The 18,052-nt window shown below is 34.7% G+C and overlaps 1 protein-coding gene across 1 annotated transcript; it reads right to left on the minus strand.

The window, feature by feature from the left end:
* Positions 1 to 537: 537 nt before the first annotated feature.
* On the minus strand, positions 538 to 17,341 carry mocs3 (molybdenum cofactor synthesis 3). Its single transcript, XM_051868345.1, has 13 exons — positions 17,095 to 17,341; positions 16,570 to 16,702; positions 16,366 to 16,458; positions 14,082 to 14,202; positions 13,932 to 14,010; positions 13,715 to 13,828; positions 8,708 to 8,816; positions 7,551 to 7,613; positions 7,271 to 7,434; positions 6,458 to 6,505; positions 6,118 to 6,214; positions 2,341 to 2,448; positions 538 to 756 (listed from the first exon to the last, which is right to left on the minus strand). The coding sequence occupies exons 1-13, from the start codon at positions 17,185 to 17,187 to the stop codon at positions 599 to 601; spliced, it is 1,380 nt and encodes a 459-aa protein (XP_051724305.1). The 5' UTR covers positions 17,188 to 17,341; the 3' UTR covers positions 538 to 598.
* Positions 17,342 to 18,052: the final 711 nt, after the last annotated feature.

The following is an 18,052-nucleotide window of genomic DNA, read 5'->3' on the forward strand; positions in this document are numbered from 1 at the left end:
AGCTGCTCATGCTCATAATTATAGCATTGATTACAAGATATATTACTATTAAGTAAACGGAACGGTTCTGTAGTCCGTTGAAATATAACATAAAACTTCATTTATGCATTATATTTCTAATTATTTCAATACACATTAAATAATGACCTGTTAAGCGTTGTATAACAATGTTTGTTAATGACCCAATGATCGCGACAAGTAGTTATTATAGGTAAAGTTTATACACTTAATATTACATCTCGTAAACTCCTGATCACAATTATATTATAAATGATCACTACAGATGTACTGTATAAAATTTACCATGGGATAATGATAACTAATGAATATTTATTTGAGTAGCTTAGTATGAAACTAAAGGTACAGAGTAAGAATAACTACTAGAATCAATAAAAATGAGAAATCAGTCAGATTATATTACACACATTAAACGACGCAATTTTAAAAACAAAAAAGGCAGGGGAGTGATGAGGTGCCATAAAACAAGAATCAAACCAATAATAGCATAAATGAAATAAAATGTAAATAGACTAAAAGTGAAAATCATTTGAACTTTATTGCTTTCATTTATGAAATCAATACAGGCAATTAATAACAATCAGTATTGAGGAAAAGAGCGGTCTATGTTCTTCGCCCAGGACATCAATCCTCCACTGATGTCCTTCACAGTGATCGGCTCAATTTCCAGGCCAGACATTTTCTCCAGGAGCTGAACTGCCTTCTGGGAGTCATTGCCAAGTTTGCACACCACAAACACTAGAAGACAATAAAGGAAAACATACAGACAAAGTAAGATTATTCAGTCCATTCAAGCTTGTTCAAGCACATTCACTCCAATTATACAGCACAAAGAAGCTTATTTTACCAAATTATTTGGTAAAATAAGCTTCTTCTAAGCTTCTTTGTGCTGTATAATTGGAGTGATCTATCTATCTAGCTAGTTAGCTAGCTAGATATCAGCCTGTTATTTCCAAACAACAGGCTGATAACAGGCTGATATCTAGCTAGCTAACAAAAGGACACACATTTTATATTTAGTACAAGTTTTTAAAATATTACAAAATTTTCCATGTTTCATAGCGGTTGTACCGAATGACCTGATGTTTCGGGACATGCGTATGAACAAGTGAAAACATGAATTTTTCAAATAGTTAAGAGAGAGTTAGTTACTTTGCTTCATGACCATGTGCTCCTTTGCAGGTGTCTGAATGATGTCACATCCTGTCACATGATATTGAACGCAAGACTTGATTCATAATAGTCCCTTTATTTTGGTTACTCCGAATGACATAAATGAAATTCATTTTTCCAGGACATTCTTTCTCATAACAAAGCAGCGACTTCTACACATAATTTTAAAACCATTTTGCTCTATGTTGATATATGACGTTATAAAATCATGCCAGAATAAAAAATATATACATTTATTACATTTTAAGATGTTTTAATCACAAACAAAATGGCTGTATTGACCTTTGGATGGTTAAACCAAATGACCTTTTGACACTTCAAAATCTTTAAAATACCTTTATATGTAGCAAAATATAATTAAAACCTTTTGGGTTCAATAAAAGAGATCTAGTTGTACTACCTTACATACTGTACAAACATAAAACATACAAACATGTGTACAAACATACATAAACTCTTTTTGAAAGAAGTCTCTACTGCTCACAAAGGCTGCATTTATTTGAGCAAAAATACAGAAAAACAGTAATATTGTGAAATATTACTAAAACATAAAATAACTGTTTTCTATTTTAATATATTTTAAAATGTAATTCTGTCCTGTGATGGCAAAGCCGGATTGCCGGTCACATGATCCTTCAGAAATCATTCTAATAGGCTGAACTTGTGCTGTTACCAATTTTTATTGATGTTAAAAAATCTCAAAATATAAGACTAAAAACTACTTGATTATTCAACACGAGGCCAGCTTTATCTGATGACTAAGGCATTTCTGTGTTGGAAAATAATCAACCTCATCACCACCTTCATCGGCCATCCAAGAAAATCGAGGTAGCTGTCAATACTCTGCCCCAAATGGTTAATTAGCTCGAGAAAACTCAGATTACGCCTCCTCTGTGCTCAGAATACTCAACACATCTAATGAGGGATGGCATTTGGCATGCAGACGAGTGCTTATTGTGGATAAAGATAGGATCACTATGTACGGCTCAACACCATCAATTTCCATGCCTGCACATAGTGACGTTCAGTATGCACTTAATTTTCACCACCACATTTGTTTGAGCAGAAAGAACTGAGATGCAGGAGAAGGGAGTGTTAAACATTAATCACCAAAAAATGGAATATAACTAAAACGATGTTGGTTCTTACCTGGGACTTGAGATTTGATGTTCATCTGCTGTTTGAGGTTACTAATAGTATCTTTTAAAAGTGTGATGTGCTCAGCCTTTTTATCCTCTAAACTAGCAAGTGGAATGTCTGTCATGCAAGGTAAGAAAATTAAACTGAAGGAATTAACTCTCACACTACCTAAATAAATCACACACTAAATAACCAGGTGAAATTAATCACTAAATCTGCTCACAGGATTCTAAAGCACTAAGATTCTGAACCAATCAGATCTCTTCTCGCACTACACAAGGTCTATTGCATATCTGGCTCTTTACAGTACCGGACCAAAAACATGAAGAAACAAGAGTACAAAATGAAGACCCACTAAACAAAATGGTCATATGGTGGGTGATCATTTCAATAGCCAGGTTTCCATCCAAGGATTTTGGAAGCTGATGGAAATTGATCATTTTTTGCAAATGTCGATACAATCTTTTTCCATTTAACTTTAGCATATTAATTCTATGTCGATACTTCAAATGTCACGAAAAATTAGTTTAGAAACACTTTTTGTCAAGAAAAAGGGCTTTAACGCAAATAAATGTGGTGTCATATGACAGATTTAGCCTATATTCTGCTCCCATTAAAGCACCGTTTCTGTAATATTCAAAGGCACATTAAATCTATTACATTCATATTATTAAACTGTATAGGCCTAAAAATTATTTTATTACTATTGGTAAGAATAAGATGCATTACCTCTCAAACATCATTCATCAAACATTATTTTTGTAATTTTACGTTTTTTTCTTTATTACACATCTTAATTTGATGTTTTTATTATATAACAAGTTAAAATGTATTCGTCAAATTGCATTCTGTACACTACAGAAAATGTTGTTTCAACTTAAAGTCTTCGTGCTGCCTTAAAATTTTAAGTTTAGTCAACTTAAAATGTGAAATTGTATTAAGAGACAACTTGGATATTTGAGTTATCTTAAGTTAAATCCAGGAAAGCTATTCTGATGCTAATTTTTAAGTTGTGATAGCTAATTGCAACAATATTTTTTACAGTGTATACATTCGGAATAGGCAGTTGTTGCTCCCATTTTAAAAAGTTAATCAGAAAAATAATAGCTACAACTGCACCTGTTTCTGAATATGGCTCGATGATCAAGTATTGATCTTAATAGTCTTTATAATGAAGTACAAAAAAAAAAAAAAAAAAAAAAAAAACATGACACTTGTTAATAAAATAATTTTATGTAGGCCTATACAATTTAATAATAGCCTATATAATAAAGTTTTGTTTCAAATGGATGAGGAAAATATAGTGCCCTGAAAATCTCTGCAGCTCTTCAAAAATATGTTTCCAATGCAGACAAAAAAAAAGAAAGAAAAATACACAACATGTTACTTCTCTATCTGAATAAATGAAATGAATGTCATAAAACCATGCTTTCATGGTCAGAAGCTGGCTATTTGACAAATGAAAATCACAAACATGCTTTTTAATAAAATAATTTTATGAATAGGCCTACAATTTATTAATATGTAATATAATTTTATCTCAAACAAATTAGGAAAATAAAGTGGGTTGAATCCAAAAAGCTCTAAATGAATTTTAAATGAAATGAAAGCTGCATCTGTTGATGTTTATGAACTCTGAAACCAGAACGATTTTTTTTTTTTTATTTGAATGACTAGGCGTTCTCGGCCACGTCAAACCATGACTGGCTTGACTGCATGTTCGAGGCTTACATTAAAGATGACCGAACATTTCACTGTACCAATCTTTTTTATACACCCTAAAATTTTGCGTGCAGGACAAATGAGCTGCCCTGTGTCCAAACCCATGTGCTTCGTCACATAAAGGCAGTTGTTCCATGCAGCCCTGTCAGAAGCTGTCCCACTTCGCCGTGATTTTTGATTTCCTAATATTTCCTAATTTAGTAATAGGCTTATTATTTGTGAAAATAGTAAGCAGTAATCTGGCGAATTCCAATTGTCTCATTACTCTCTGTGTTTTACAAATATTTGGGATGCAAGAGATATGATATAATTTGCGATATACGTGAAATTATGAATGGAAATTAATCGAGGGCGGATTTTTTTTGCGATACAACAAAACTTATGTGACAATGTGGGGGTTTTTTTTCAGTTTTTTTTTTTTTTTTAGGGATGACGTCATTACGCATACCATTTTATCGATAAAAGGCCAATTGGATAGAAACAGTCTGGAGACAGCAAATTTCGCACTCTTTTTTTACGCATATTCAGCACAAAAAGTGGATGGAAACTTGACTACTGTTGAGTATGTGTGCTGTGGCATGAAGAGCCTGTAGTGGAAAGGAAGAAAGGAGCCCAAAAATGTATTTTCATGCATTTTTACACAACTTTACACAAGAAATTGTAATGGGATCTTAATAAAGAGTGCTTTACATTAACAGGAAAAAGAAATGACAGTAACATCTTACTGTGTTGAGTTGAGAGAATATGGGTGTTCCAGCAGAACATTCTACCTCTGTTAACACTTAGATTGTGCTTTTGTTTTCTATAATTTAGTGAGTTTAAACTGTCTTCCTGTGGAAAAACAAGCTATACACTTTATATTTTAACATTTATATATTATACTATTTGTAGTGACAGAGCATAAAGAATATTTTCTTTTACGTTTTTTAATACGTTAGCCAGTATGAAATCTGACTCACTGGTAAATTGTCTGAGAGGTAATAGCTACACTACCAGTCAAAAGTTATAATAATTAAGATTTATTAACATTTTTAAGTCTCTTCTGCATTTATTTCATCAAAAATACAGTAAAAACAGTAATATTGGGCACTATATTACAATTAAAAAGAACTCTTCTATTTGAATGTATTTTGAATTTCTGATTTGGTGCACAAGAAAGATATAATTCTTATTATTATCAATGTTGAAAACAGTTGTGCTACTTAATATTTTTGTGGAAACTGCATTACACTACCATTTAAAAGTTTGGGGTAAGATCAACCTTAAAGAAGAAGAAGCAAAAGAAGAAGAAATTAATACTTTTATTCAGAAAGAATGCTTTAAATTAATTTAGTGACAGTAAATTTAAAATGTTACAACAGATTTATTTTTCAAATGAATGCTGTTCTTTTGATTTTTTTCATCAATGCATTCTGAAAAAAAAAAAAAAAAAAGTAACATGATTTCCACATAAATATTAAGCAGTAAAAACTGTTTTGAACATTGATGATAATAATAAGAACTGATAACAATAATTGAGCAGCAAATCAGCATATTAGCTGTGCCATCATAGAAATAAATTACATTTTAAAATATATTCAAATAGAAAAGTTTTTTTTTTATATATAATATTTCACAATATTAATATTTTTAATATTAATATTAAATATAATATTTTTGATCAAATAAATGAGCATAAGTCTTTCAAAAAGATTAAAAAAAATCTTAATTATTTCAAACTTTGGACCGGTAGTGTAGCTAACCAGTGTAGATGTGACTTCTAAAAAAGTGCATCTAGTACAACATTAATCATATAGGTAATTTGCAGCATTAACATAAAATTAAAAATGAATTGAATTGAAAATGAATGAAGGATGAGTTACAGTAGGTTTTTGGTTAGGGATTTGAACAAACTCAAAAGCAATAATAATAATAATAGTATAACTGGCCTTAGCAGGCGCAACTGATTAGGAACATCTGAAATTCTGTAGTGCACTTCTGACTCACTTGGTTAACCTTATGTATATTTTAATGAAGCAAATGTCTAATACTAAATTGTTACAGGGAGATCATGGGAAAGGATACTGATTGAGGTTGACAGATGGCAAATGTCCACTTCTACTTTGGGCCGTACGTCAAGGAGGAGATGAGGGGTTGAGCTGTCCAAAATGGCTCTATACTCCTGTAATGAAAGACAAATGTATGTGCAATATTTGAGGAGGAAAGCTACACAGAAATGCAAGGTGACAGACCAGATCTGCTTTATATAATGACCAGCTGCACACACTTCCACAATGCTCAGTAATGAACTGGCTAACATAGAGCGCTTCTGCTAAAGATATAATCTAAACTACCAAATGGAAATTCAAACTCCCCTCATTACATTCCTCTGCATGCCCAGAATTATGACAAATAACTGTACTACCTGCACAGAGACTCTCTGTTCTTTGGTTAGAAGATTCAGCCTCCGACACTGTAAATGAAATGAAACAGAAATAACAGAGAATAAATCAGCAGCGGTTTTCATTACACATCATTTAAAACAAAACCATCACAAATAAATGAATAAATCAGGTGCCCGTCTCAGACTTTACCTTAAACCTTTTTGGTTTTAGAGCTGATTTTTGACTGAATGTGTTTGCCGTGTCTGCTATGTGGATGAAAAAAAGTTTCCGTTTCCTAAGTTTAATAATACTTATAAAATTATTTTCTTACGTTTAATAATACAGTTACGTTCAATGTGTGACGCACATGTGTTGGGGGTAATGCATTACAAGTAACTTGAGTTATGTAATCAGATTACTTTTTCAAGTAACTAGTAATGTAACTAGTAAACTTTTTCAATTTACAACAAAATATCTAAGTTACTTTTTCACATTTATTGACTGATATCTCGTGTCCTCATGTTGAGAGAAATAAAGTGCAGAGGTGTTGTGCGCGCTGTGTGAACATGATGGTCTAGACTAAATGCAAACATGTATTTATTCTCGCTTGCACAAAAACATTCAGAACTCCTCAAAATGAATAAAAACAGTGAAATGCAATCTCAGAATTTTATGCAAGCCTGTAATTAACTATATTAAATTACACAAATATACTTCAAAGCTCAAGAGTGGCATTTAGTCGCAACGCAAGCAATCTCTGCAAAACACACTTTCCATAATAAGTGTGTGACATAATCAACCACAGCTGATTATGACTAAAGGAAGGAAAGTGGGAGATTTCCTCATCCTCAGACCTTATCCGTAGCAGCGGAGCCACAGAACTGCTCATAGTCCTGGAGCTCTGTGACCGTGGGCGTCTCTCCACACACCGCACACTCAGCCTGCCTGGGCCGCAGCCGTATGGACCGGAAACGCCCCTCCTGGCCATCAAACATCAACAGCTGCTGCTCAAATGAGGCTGAACTGAGCAGTTAAGGAGTTCGTTCATTATGTTATGCCTACAGTATGGTTATAAGAGTGCTTAAAAGCTGTAATTGTTTCAGTTTAGGATGTCATTAAGAGTAGAAAGGATACATCCTTGACCGGACGCAATTTTCAGAACTTCTAATGCTTGAAGGCAGCCCATTATACCAGGCACTGCAAAGTATCAAAACAAGTATACAGAACACTGCAACATGAACTTATAATTACGGGATTATGGGATCATTACAGAAGAAGAATTCATATTCACTTTTTTTAAAGTCAGAAATAACTTAAAAACAGTTCTTCAAGGTAAGATCTGCAACAAAAAAGGACATACCGGTGCTTGCAAAATAGGAACAGTATTGTTGTTTTAGATTAGCAAAGAATTTAGGCTTCAGTTTTGTGTGAAAGAAAGAGAAGCTTCGCCTTTGTCAAGACACTCAGCATACGGCATACAAAATTCAGTATGGAAGACCAATTTAGTATGCAAATGTTACAGTGATATCATTACTTTCCATTGTCTAGCGAACAAAGTCAGTCAATTTTAAACTTTATTCTTAAATTATCTTTTTCACATGTTCAACTCTCTTTAGTGTGTGCTACAAAGTTAGTCCCTCCAATGGAAATTATTCTCTATATCAGTGCACACTGTTTCTGAACTCCCTGAAACGCCTCCATCGTAGTCTTGAGTTTTCTTCACAATATTCCTCATTTAAATAATTCTCGCCCAAGACATTCGCAGAATAAAGGGGTAGGGCCTGGTTGAGTTAGTTAGTAGTGTGTTGAAACTGGCGGTTATTTTCAGGGGCGGGACATTTCCCAAACAAACTCGAAGCGCTTGACCAATCACAACACACTGGTCCAATCAGAGCACATTGTGCTTTTCAGAAGAAGGGGCTTCACAGAGACAGGAACTAAATAGAGCGTTACTGACAGACTGGGAAGAGAGGTGCTGCAAATATTAAAAATATGTGAAAAATAATGTATTTTTTTTAACATTCAAGCACGAAAACCTATTCTAGTAGAGCCCAAAAACAAAATCAAGACTTTGTATAAAGGGCATAATATGGCCTCTTTAAATTGAACAATTATGAAAACCAACAGCAGATGACTGAAACTATCTACAAAACAAGGTTTGAATGGACTCTATACAATAAGCAAGTAGTTCTGGCTAAAATTAATATAGAACATTGTGGAGAAGAAGATGATGAAGAGGAAGAAGCAGCAATCTCTGAAACTAAAATCGTGTCAAGTAGAGGCAGACTGACCCACTCCCAGAACCCCTCCATCAGAGCAGTTGGTGACAGTCTCAGGAGGAGGTGGTGAGGGGTACAAACACCTGTAACACGGCCCTCCTCTGTAGTTGTACACTGTCAGCTACAAGAGAAAACATTTAAATCATCAAGATCTTCCCATTAACTCAAAAGACACTGAATCAAATTGCATATACACTATCATTCAAAAGTTTGGGGTCTGTAAGATTTTTTTTCTTTTTTGGAAGAAATTAATCATTTTATTCAGAAATAATGCATTAAATTAATCTAAGGTAACAGTAAATACATTTACATTCCTACAAAAAAAAAAAAAAGTCTATTTCAAATAAATGCTGCAGGGTTTTCTTTTAGAATCCTGGAAAAAAAAATGTATAACGATTTCCTGAAAAATATAAAGAAGATATTAAACTGTTTTCCATATTGATAATGATAAGAAAATGTTTCTTGAGCACTAAATCAGAATACTAGAATTATTTCTGAAAAGTCATATGAAGTAATGATGCTGAAAATTCAGCTTTGATTACAGGAATAAATTACATTTGAACATATAATCAAAAAGAAAATGGTGATTTTAAATTGTAATTATATATATATATATTATATTTCACAATATTGCTGACTTTACTGTATTCCTCATCAAACAAATGCAGCCTTGGTGAGCATAAGAGACTTATTACAAAAACATTAAAAAAATCTCAGAGACCCCAAACTTTTGAACAGCAGTGTGTATGTATGTATGTATGTATGTATGTATGTATGTATGTATGTACAGTGCCTATTGAAAGTCATCATACCCTGTGAAAATCTTAACCCTTTTGTCACATAACCCTGGAAAATAAATTAAGTCTAACCTTTTTGAGCTGTATGTACATGTTATAAACCTCATCATCAATGTGAAAATAACATTTTAAAACATACTGGAAGATTATAAATAAAAAAATATATAATTAGTGAAGTACCTGGTTTGGTAAAGTGATCAGACCCTTTAGGGCAGGGTTCGGCAATTAAGTTTGGCATCGGGCCAAAACAAATTTTTGCCACTAGATGGCAAATGAGGAATTAAATTAATTGATGAAAAATGCAACTAGATTTGCCTGTGACAAACATTTAGTGTCTTTTGTAACTGGTAGTGAGCTGTAGTGTTCGGGTTTTACACTGGATAAATTAATAAAGTGGAGTAGTGACCAGGGGCCGTATTCACAAAACATTTTATCTTACCACTAAGAGTTCTCCTAAATAGCAATAAAAGTTCTTAGCTAAGAGTTTTCTCTTAAAACCTTTTCACAAAGCTGCTGAGACAAACTTTTATTAAGGAATAGACAGAAGTCTTAAGCTAAGAGTAAGGGCGGGGTTGACCTTGTTGCTATGGAGTATACACACAGTGATTGGCTGATGGGGGAGGAGTCAGCGATGTAATCATAGAAATATTGTAGAATGAGGTGTCATGTTTCCATATTAAAATAAAGGTTTTAAAATACAAATGTTGCCATACTCAAATAAAAGGTTTTAAAATGTAGGCTAAGTGTCACTAATTAAACTAGTATATACAGTTAATTGTCCGCCACTTGTCTGGAGAATGCAGAATTCAAGCAACAAATTATGTTTTATAAACAAAGTTTGGGAGGAACACGTTCAAACGGTCTTTCTAATCAGCACGAGAAGAGGAATAAATACACAGACGAGAGCCGACTCGCCTATAGTTACTTTGACAGCTTTCTGCATCCCTCCGCCACCCCGTCCCTCACTCTCGTCTGGGGATATGGGGAGAACTTTGGGTTTGGGCTAAATTCCAAGCTCGCAGCCCTCAATCCCCTGGACAGTACACCAAATACGCTTATTATATATTTTATTACTCTATTCAATCATTTGTAAGTGTGAACTCATGAAAACCACTGCCACAGGTAATCGGACAATATTTATTTATTGGTTAAAGATTTATTTTTGGCACCTCATCGTAGATTCAAATCAAAATGTGTTGCATTTATGAAGAAAAAGTTCAGCACCTAATAAGGCTCTATTGCTATTGCCTCAATGGTGTACAGTGTCTTTGGGTGGATTAGGACTGTTTGTGATTTGGTCTTAGTGACTTAGGAGTCCTCTTTACTATTCCTAACATTTCACAGATTTAGGAGCTAGTTTTAGCGCTAAAATGCTCTGTGAAATACTCTTAGAGCAAAAATTTAGTCCTAAAAAAACTCCTAAAATTAGAAATTATCGGCGATTTAGGAGCTACTTTTAGCCTTAAGATGTTTTGTGAATACGGCCCCAGGCAAGTATCTTCATTCACCAACTTGCAACACAGACCACCTTGCTAAAACACACATATGTGGGAGATGTGGAATGGATACAAAAATAAAAGAGGACTTGAATAAGCCCATTAATGGCATGTTTGAGTCATGCTCTTAACGAACTATGTTTTATTTCCTCTTTCCATATTGTGAATAGGCCTAATAAATGTGTATCATTTTAATTTTCTTGTTACACAATGGAGCCTAACTTATTGTAATAATTATTTGATGTAGCCTACTTTTACATTCAGAATTATTCCTTGACATCCTCACATACTAAACTGCATTTATTTTAAATTGTTTGCATGCTGGAGGTACGCTATTATGTCGTGTGCAGAGTGATGTTAACATTTAAGCTAGCTGGTGAGAGAAAATAGTACTATCAAAGAGTCTAAAGAGGAAAGTTGACAGCAAAAATAGGGCTTACAAAGAAGAATGGAAAGACAACTATGCGTTCTTACCTAGTTTTGTGAATGCAAAGCCAGTGTGTCTTATCTGCAACGAAGTTGTCGCTGTTTGCAAAGAATACAACACCGTGTCGTGGGCCAGATATTATTGCTTGGCGGCCAGTTTTGGCCCGCAGGCCGCCTATTGCCAACAACTGCTTTAGGGTATACCATCATAAACTTGCTCAGGTGCAACTTTCAGATCAAACACCAGGCTAATTTCCCCACCTGACATCAATTGAAGTGGTTTTGATGACTTCAGAATAAAACCAGCCGTTTCTTGATTCCACTGTTAGTAGTGCATGGTCCTGGAAAGAATTCACCCTGGTTGGGAAAGTGCTTTCAAATGGCCTCCGGGATAAAGTTGTAGAAAGTCACAAGTTAGGAGAAGTCTATACAAGAACATAGCTATCTCTTTGAGTACTGTTCAGAGCATCATTAAGAAGTGGAAAGCATGGCACCACAAACACATTTCTTAGATTAGGCCGCCCATCCAAACTGGATGACGGAGCCAGGAGGACATTGATCAGAGAAGCTACCAAGAAGCCAAAAGCAACTTTGAAGGACTTACAAGGCTTTATGTTTGGGACCAGTTGGTCGGTGCATGTGACAACTATCTCACAAGCTTTACACAAAGCTGGCCTGTATGGCAGGGTGGCAAGAAAGAAACCTTTCCTGAAAAAATGCCACACTGAGTCTCGTTTGCGCTATGCAAAAACACACCTGAAAGACTCTGATGCCATCTGGCATAAGGTGCTATGGTCTGATGAGACCAAAATTGACCTTTTTGGACTGAACTCCAAGCGCTATGTTTGGCGAAAAGCAAACAGAACACCACCCAAAACACACCATACCTACTGTGAAGAATGGTGGTGGCAGTATTATGTTGTATGGGTGTTTCTCTTCAGCGGGTGTCTGCGCGATTGGTCAGGATTGAAGGGAAAATGGATGCTGCCACATACATCTAAATTCTTGAGGAAAACCTGCGTCCCTCTGCTAGACAGCTGCAGATGGACAGATCATTCACCTTCGACAATGATCCTAAACATACTGCCAAAAGAACAACGCAATGGCTTAAGGATAGGATGGTGAATGTCCTTGAGTGGCCAAGTCAGAGCCCTGACTTAAATCTGATCTGTGAAAAGCTGTGGATGGACTTGAAGAGAGCAGCCCATCACCGCTCACCACAGAATATGACTGAACTTGAGAAATTCTGCAAGGAAGAAAGAGCAAATATTCCCTAATCTAGGTGTGCAAAGATAGTACAGACATATACAAAAAGATTAATGGCTGTCATTAAAGTAAAAGGTGGCTCTACGAAGTATTAAATCAGGGGACTGATGACTGTTCCAACACCGTTATTCTAGTTTTTTAATTAATTTTCAGAACTGTTGAATTTTTTTTTTTTTTTTTGGGGGGGGGGGGGGGGGGGGGGGGGGTTATTTTTTTGGAATGGGTTTTGATTTCAGGATGTACGACAAATAAAGTAACTTTTTCAAAAGGGTTTGATGATTTTCTATAGGCACTGTATGTGTGTATGTATGTATTGTATTTTTACAGTGTTCCCCAAGCATTTAAACACTTAATTCACACTTCGTGGCATTTATTGTAAAGAAAGATAGCACAAGTCTTCAAAGTTGTCAGACTCCTTGTGCATACAAAAATCTTACTAGATTATTACAAATAATGGCAAAATTAATGTTTGGAAATTGAAATTTCCTACTGACACTACAGCAAAAGATATAAATAACTGGCTTAAAACTTTTTTTGGTGAAAATACTATACTTTTACAGAGTACTTTATATAATTAATCGTATGAGAAGATAATCGAGGCTGCAGAATCTGGACATGAAAAAGTGGTCCTTAATGATTTTATAAATACACTAAAAATCATCTGTACTTTCTTTGTTCTCATGCTTTCTTTCTTTCTCAACTTTCTTTCATCGGCACAACACAAACAAAGATATTTTGAAAGATGTTGCATCAAAAAAACATTGCAGCCCATTGACTTCCATTGTATAGACAAAAAAACAAGAATATTATCAAAATATATTTTTATTTTCTACAAAAGAATAAAAAGTCAGTCAGTTTTGGAACAACATGAGGGTGAATAAATTACTACAGGATTTTCATTTTTGGCTGAACTGTCCCTTTAAGAATGTGTAAGAGTAATCAAATACTTGGGATCACTGTAAATAAAAACTTCAAATATCAATGTACAGCTCACTGGCTGCAGGTTTGATTCAGATAATGAAAAGAGAGCTCACCTGTCCTTCCATTCGTAAAGCACTCGCTGACACTAAAGGCTTGCGGGTCAGAACACAGGCATCATTCACGAGGTACCGTGTAGGAACGTTGTCCGAACAGTCTGCCACAATGTCATACATGAAGACGCAAAGTCAAGGAGCCAAATGAATGGGTTTTGCACTGTACAGATCTGTGGAAAAGTTCAAGATTTACTTCTTAATAGCAGTTCATGAGTGGATACTGTTGAATGAGTTGTATGGCGTTCTCTCTGGAGAGCTGAAGGTGATACGGAACACACTGAACCGTGGAGTTCAACCTGGAAGAGATCACAAGCCATCAACTCTCAGTTGTTCACACCTCTCCTTGTTTTGTGAGGTAAGATGGTACCTGCTGATGGCCTGGGCGGCAGACAGGGCTTTAGGCTGACCTTGAGTCAGTTCTGAGTGAAGCACCTGTCGGTGCAGGTTACTCAGCTCCACCACATCATAGTCCAACAGACCCAAACGTCCTGAAAACACAAACTACATTAACAACTGCCAACTAGTGCCGCAGTACAACAATTACAACTGTGGCATGTGTCTTCATGAAAGTGTTAGCTTTGGGACACAAACTAAAATGAGATACTTTAGCATTTAGACTGCTAACTATGGTAACTTCTGTTTTGTATGCATTTATCTTTTAAATTAAAAAATAAATGTAAAAAAAATCTATTTAATTAACTAACTAATTACAACTAGATGTATGTATGTTATAAACTACCGTTCAATAGTTTGGGGTCAGTAATTTTTTTTTTTTTTTTTTACGTTTTTGAAAGATGTTTCTTCTGCATTTATTTGACAGTAAGAAGAGTAATAATGTCAAATATTAATACAATTTTCAATTTGAAGCAGTTGTGCTGCTTATTTTTGTGGTATCAATATTTTCAGGATTCTTTGTTGAATAGCCAGTTCAACCGAACAGCATTTATTTAAAAAAAAAAAAAAAATCGTTTGTAACAATGTAAAAGTTTGTCCTTTATGATCTATTTAATGCATCCTACAGTATTATTATAATTTATTTATTTAAAAATCTTATCCCACATTTTTTAACAGTAGTGTATATAAAATTTGGTAACACTTTACAATATGGTTTCATTTGTTAACATTAGTTTATATAGTTAACATGAACTAACAATATTACTACAGCATTTATTAATCTTAGTCAATGGTAATTTCAACATTTACTAATGCATTTTTAAAATCCAAAGTTGTATTTGTTAATTTGTTAACGCACTGTGAACCAATATGAAGAAACAATGAATTTTTTTTATAATTTTCTTTTTACTACTGTTAACAAAGATTAATAAATGCTTAAAATATATATTGCTCACTGTTAGTTCATGCTAATGCATTAACTAATGTTAACAAATGAGACCCTAACATGTAATTACTATAGTAATAACTATAAATTGCCCTAATCCTACCCTAACCCTATAGATAGTACAATTAGTTAATTAATATTACTCAGCTAATCAGTTGTACTGCCACAAATAGCCAGGGAGATACATGTAACTTTGGCCCTGTTTACACCTGGTATTAAGATGCGTTTTGGTCGATTGGATCACAAGTAGATGAGGGAGACACATTCCTGTTTACACCTGGTGTTTTAATCCATCTCTTTTGTCCACTTTCAACCACTTCTGTCCTGACTTTTTTTTATAGGCGGGTAAATGTGTAGGCTTTTTCAGATCTTTTGATCTAATTTACAAAATATGTTTACACTACATACAAACATATAAGGACATGATGAAAAAACATGGAGAGCAGCTTTCGTTTCTGCTCTGACAGCCGCGAGACCACAACGAACGCTGTGAGTGTTAGAAATCAGGAATGGTGAGAGAACATTGTGCTTGGTATGTTTTTTGTCTTCAAACCAAACTTGGGTCTTCAGCCGACAAAGTTTAAACCCATCTGGGTAGCGTGCTTCCCATAATGTTTATGCATTGACAAGCTCAAAACGTTTTACACCCCATTTACACCTGTATTTAGCATCGTCCACATGTGATCCGATTGATGAAAACGCTTGCTAAAGTATTAGTTCACTTCAGAATTAAAATTTCCTGATAATTTACTCACCCCCATTTCATCCAAGATGTTTATGTCTTTCTTCCTTCAATCAAAAAGAAATTATGGTTTTTGAGGAAAACATTCCAGGATGTTTCTCCATATAGTGGTTAAAGGTCCAAACTGCAGTTTCAATGCAGAGCAAATGTTTAAGTAATGCATGGCGCATCGCAGAGCAGGGTTAAAAAGTATATACATTTTTATCTTTTTTTAGAAAACGGCCGATCGTTTCACTAGATAAGACCCTTATTCCTCATCTGGGATCATGTAGAGCCCTTTGAAGCTGCACCGAAACTGACATCTGGACCTTCAACCAGTTAAACCCCTGTGAGGTCCACTATATGTTGAAAAATCCTGGAATATTTTCCTCAAAAACCTTAATTTCTTTTCGACTGAAGAAAGAAAGACATAAACATGTTGGATGACATGGGGGTGAGTAAATTATCAGGAAATTTGAATTCTGAAGTGAACTAATCCTTTAAAACCAGGTATAAACAGGGCCTTACTTGTACAGATAAACTCCTATACTATACAGCACTATGTACATATTAAACACATGGTCACTTTACCAATTCCAGCTGCAGCCAGATACTGAGCAAGAGGACAACCTAAACCTCCACATCCCACAACCAGAACAGATATATTACTCATGGCAACCTGGCCTGTGGAGAAAAGAATATTGTTTATATAATACAAAGAAAAGAAAAGAAAAGAAAAGAAAAGAAAAGAAAATGAGTAACATCATAAAGGTTAAAGCGAAAATATTGTTTAACCTTTAACACCCAGTTCTGGTAGGAGAAGCTGCCTGCTGTATCTCATGATGTCATCATTGTTCAGTGTTGCGTTTGATTTCAGCGGTGAAAGATTGGTAACTTTCTCCTGTAGCTCTGTTAATATTGAGTTTCCCTGAAAAAAAGGGGAGAAGCAGGGCACTTTTTCAGTTTTCAGACAAGAAAATGCTCTGCCCTGAGAAGAGTTCTTCTTATATATTTGACTAATTATCTCTGTCATTCTATGACACACAGGTGCCTTTCCATTTTAAAAAATACGATTCTGTCCAACAAATAATAAATAATTTGAGCTGTTCTATTAATCCATGCCTTTAAATGTTAGTATATGTTCCAACAGTATGCCTTCAGAAAGATAACTGTAATAGGGTTGACAGTTTAAGTGTCTGACATTAACACACACACACACATATATATATATATATATATAATGGTTAAACAGTAAAGAATCACACAAAGGCTTTGTTATCTGAATATTTGCTCAGAGTGAACAGAATAACGACTGCAGACCTTTTCCACTTGATGAAGTTTCTGCTTTAAAGCTGCAATCTCTCTCTCTCTTTCCAAGAGCTGTGTCTTCAAACTTAAAATTGTATCATCCATCACGAACAGTCACCTCGATATCAGATTATTGTTAAGAAGCAGTTATTATTACGAGTATAACATCTAAAAGAACACCACAAACACAGCTAGAAATCACACTGCAGAAGACTTCCGGGTTTCCACGCGTGTGCGACCACGTGTAGAGCACGTACAACGTGAATACAACAGATTCATTTGTAATCTGTAATACACACTCCCAGAGAAAATGATTGTATAACCCACTCGTTGTCATTACATTTATTTTGAAATGACTATATTGAGTAATAAAGGGATAGAACAATCGGAAACAATAATAATCTCGATTTGTAACACGAGAGTTGTAGTTGAACAATATTTACTGAGAGATAATTGCTCTTTTATCGCTATATTTTGCTTAAGGCGAACTGTCCCTACTACAGTTAGTGTTTTATACATCGCTATTGGCTAAATGGGCAGCCATGTCACAAGATCACTGGCATTATTTTTAATATGCAGTTGAGTTTTCGTAAATAGTATTGTTTATGGTACGGTAAGGTAAAAATAAACAACAGTTGGGTTCGAATTCCTTTTACTCCGCTTTATTGTTAGAAATGCACCAGTTATAGCCTTAAAACTTTATCTTTATAATTCTTTATTTTTATTTTATAATGATTTTTTTTTATCTTTGAAAATTAATGGAACCCATTAGTACAAAGAAAAGAACTCAGTATTATATAAATTGTTTCGTTATTTAAGGACAGGAAAAGGAGGCGAAGTAACAAAACAAAACTCCAGCGCTAGATAACAGCTGGTTCTTTGTGCCGAATCGAACTCATGAATATTCATAAAGCCGCTGACGTTGCTTGGAAACCTTCTTTGAGCGACCTGTCCTGCTAAGTGGTTAATA

This window comes from Ctenopharyngodon idella, chromosome 17, assembly GCF_019924925.1.
Source record: "Ctenopharyngodon idella isolate HZGC_01 chromosome 17, HZGC01, whole genome shotgun sequence".
NCBI classification, from domain to species: domain Eukaryota; kingdom Metazoa; phylum Chordata; class Actinopteri; order Cypriniformes; family Xenocyprididae; genus Ctenopharyngodon; species Ctenopharyngodon idella.

Excerpts from the sequence above, each read along its gene's own strand:
- mocs3 (XM_051868345.1), bottom strand. The coding sequence starts at position 17,187 with ATGGATGATACAATTTTAAGTTTGAAGACACAGCTCTTGGAAAGAGAG. Across the intron at positions 14,011-14,081 it reads GCCGCCCAGGCCATCAGCAG|GTTGAACTCCACGGTTCAGT; the intron begins GTACCATCTTAC and ends GATCTCTTCCAG. Across the intron at positions 757-2,340 it reads CATCAAATCTCAAGTCCCAG|TGTTTGTGGTGTGCAAACTT; the intron begins GTAAGAACCAAC and ends ATTGTCTTCTAG.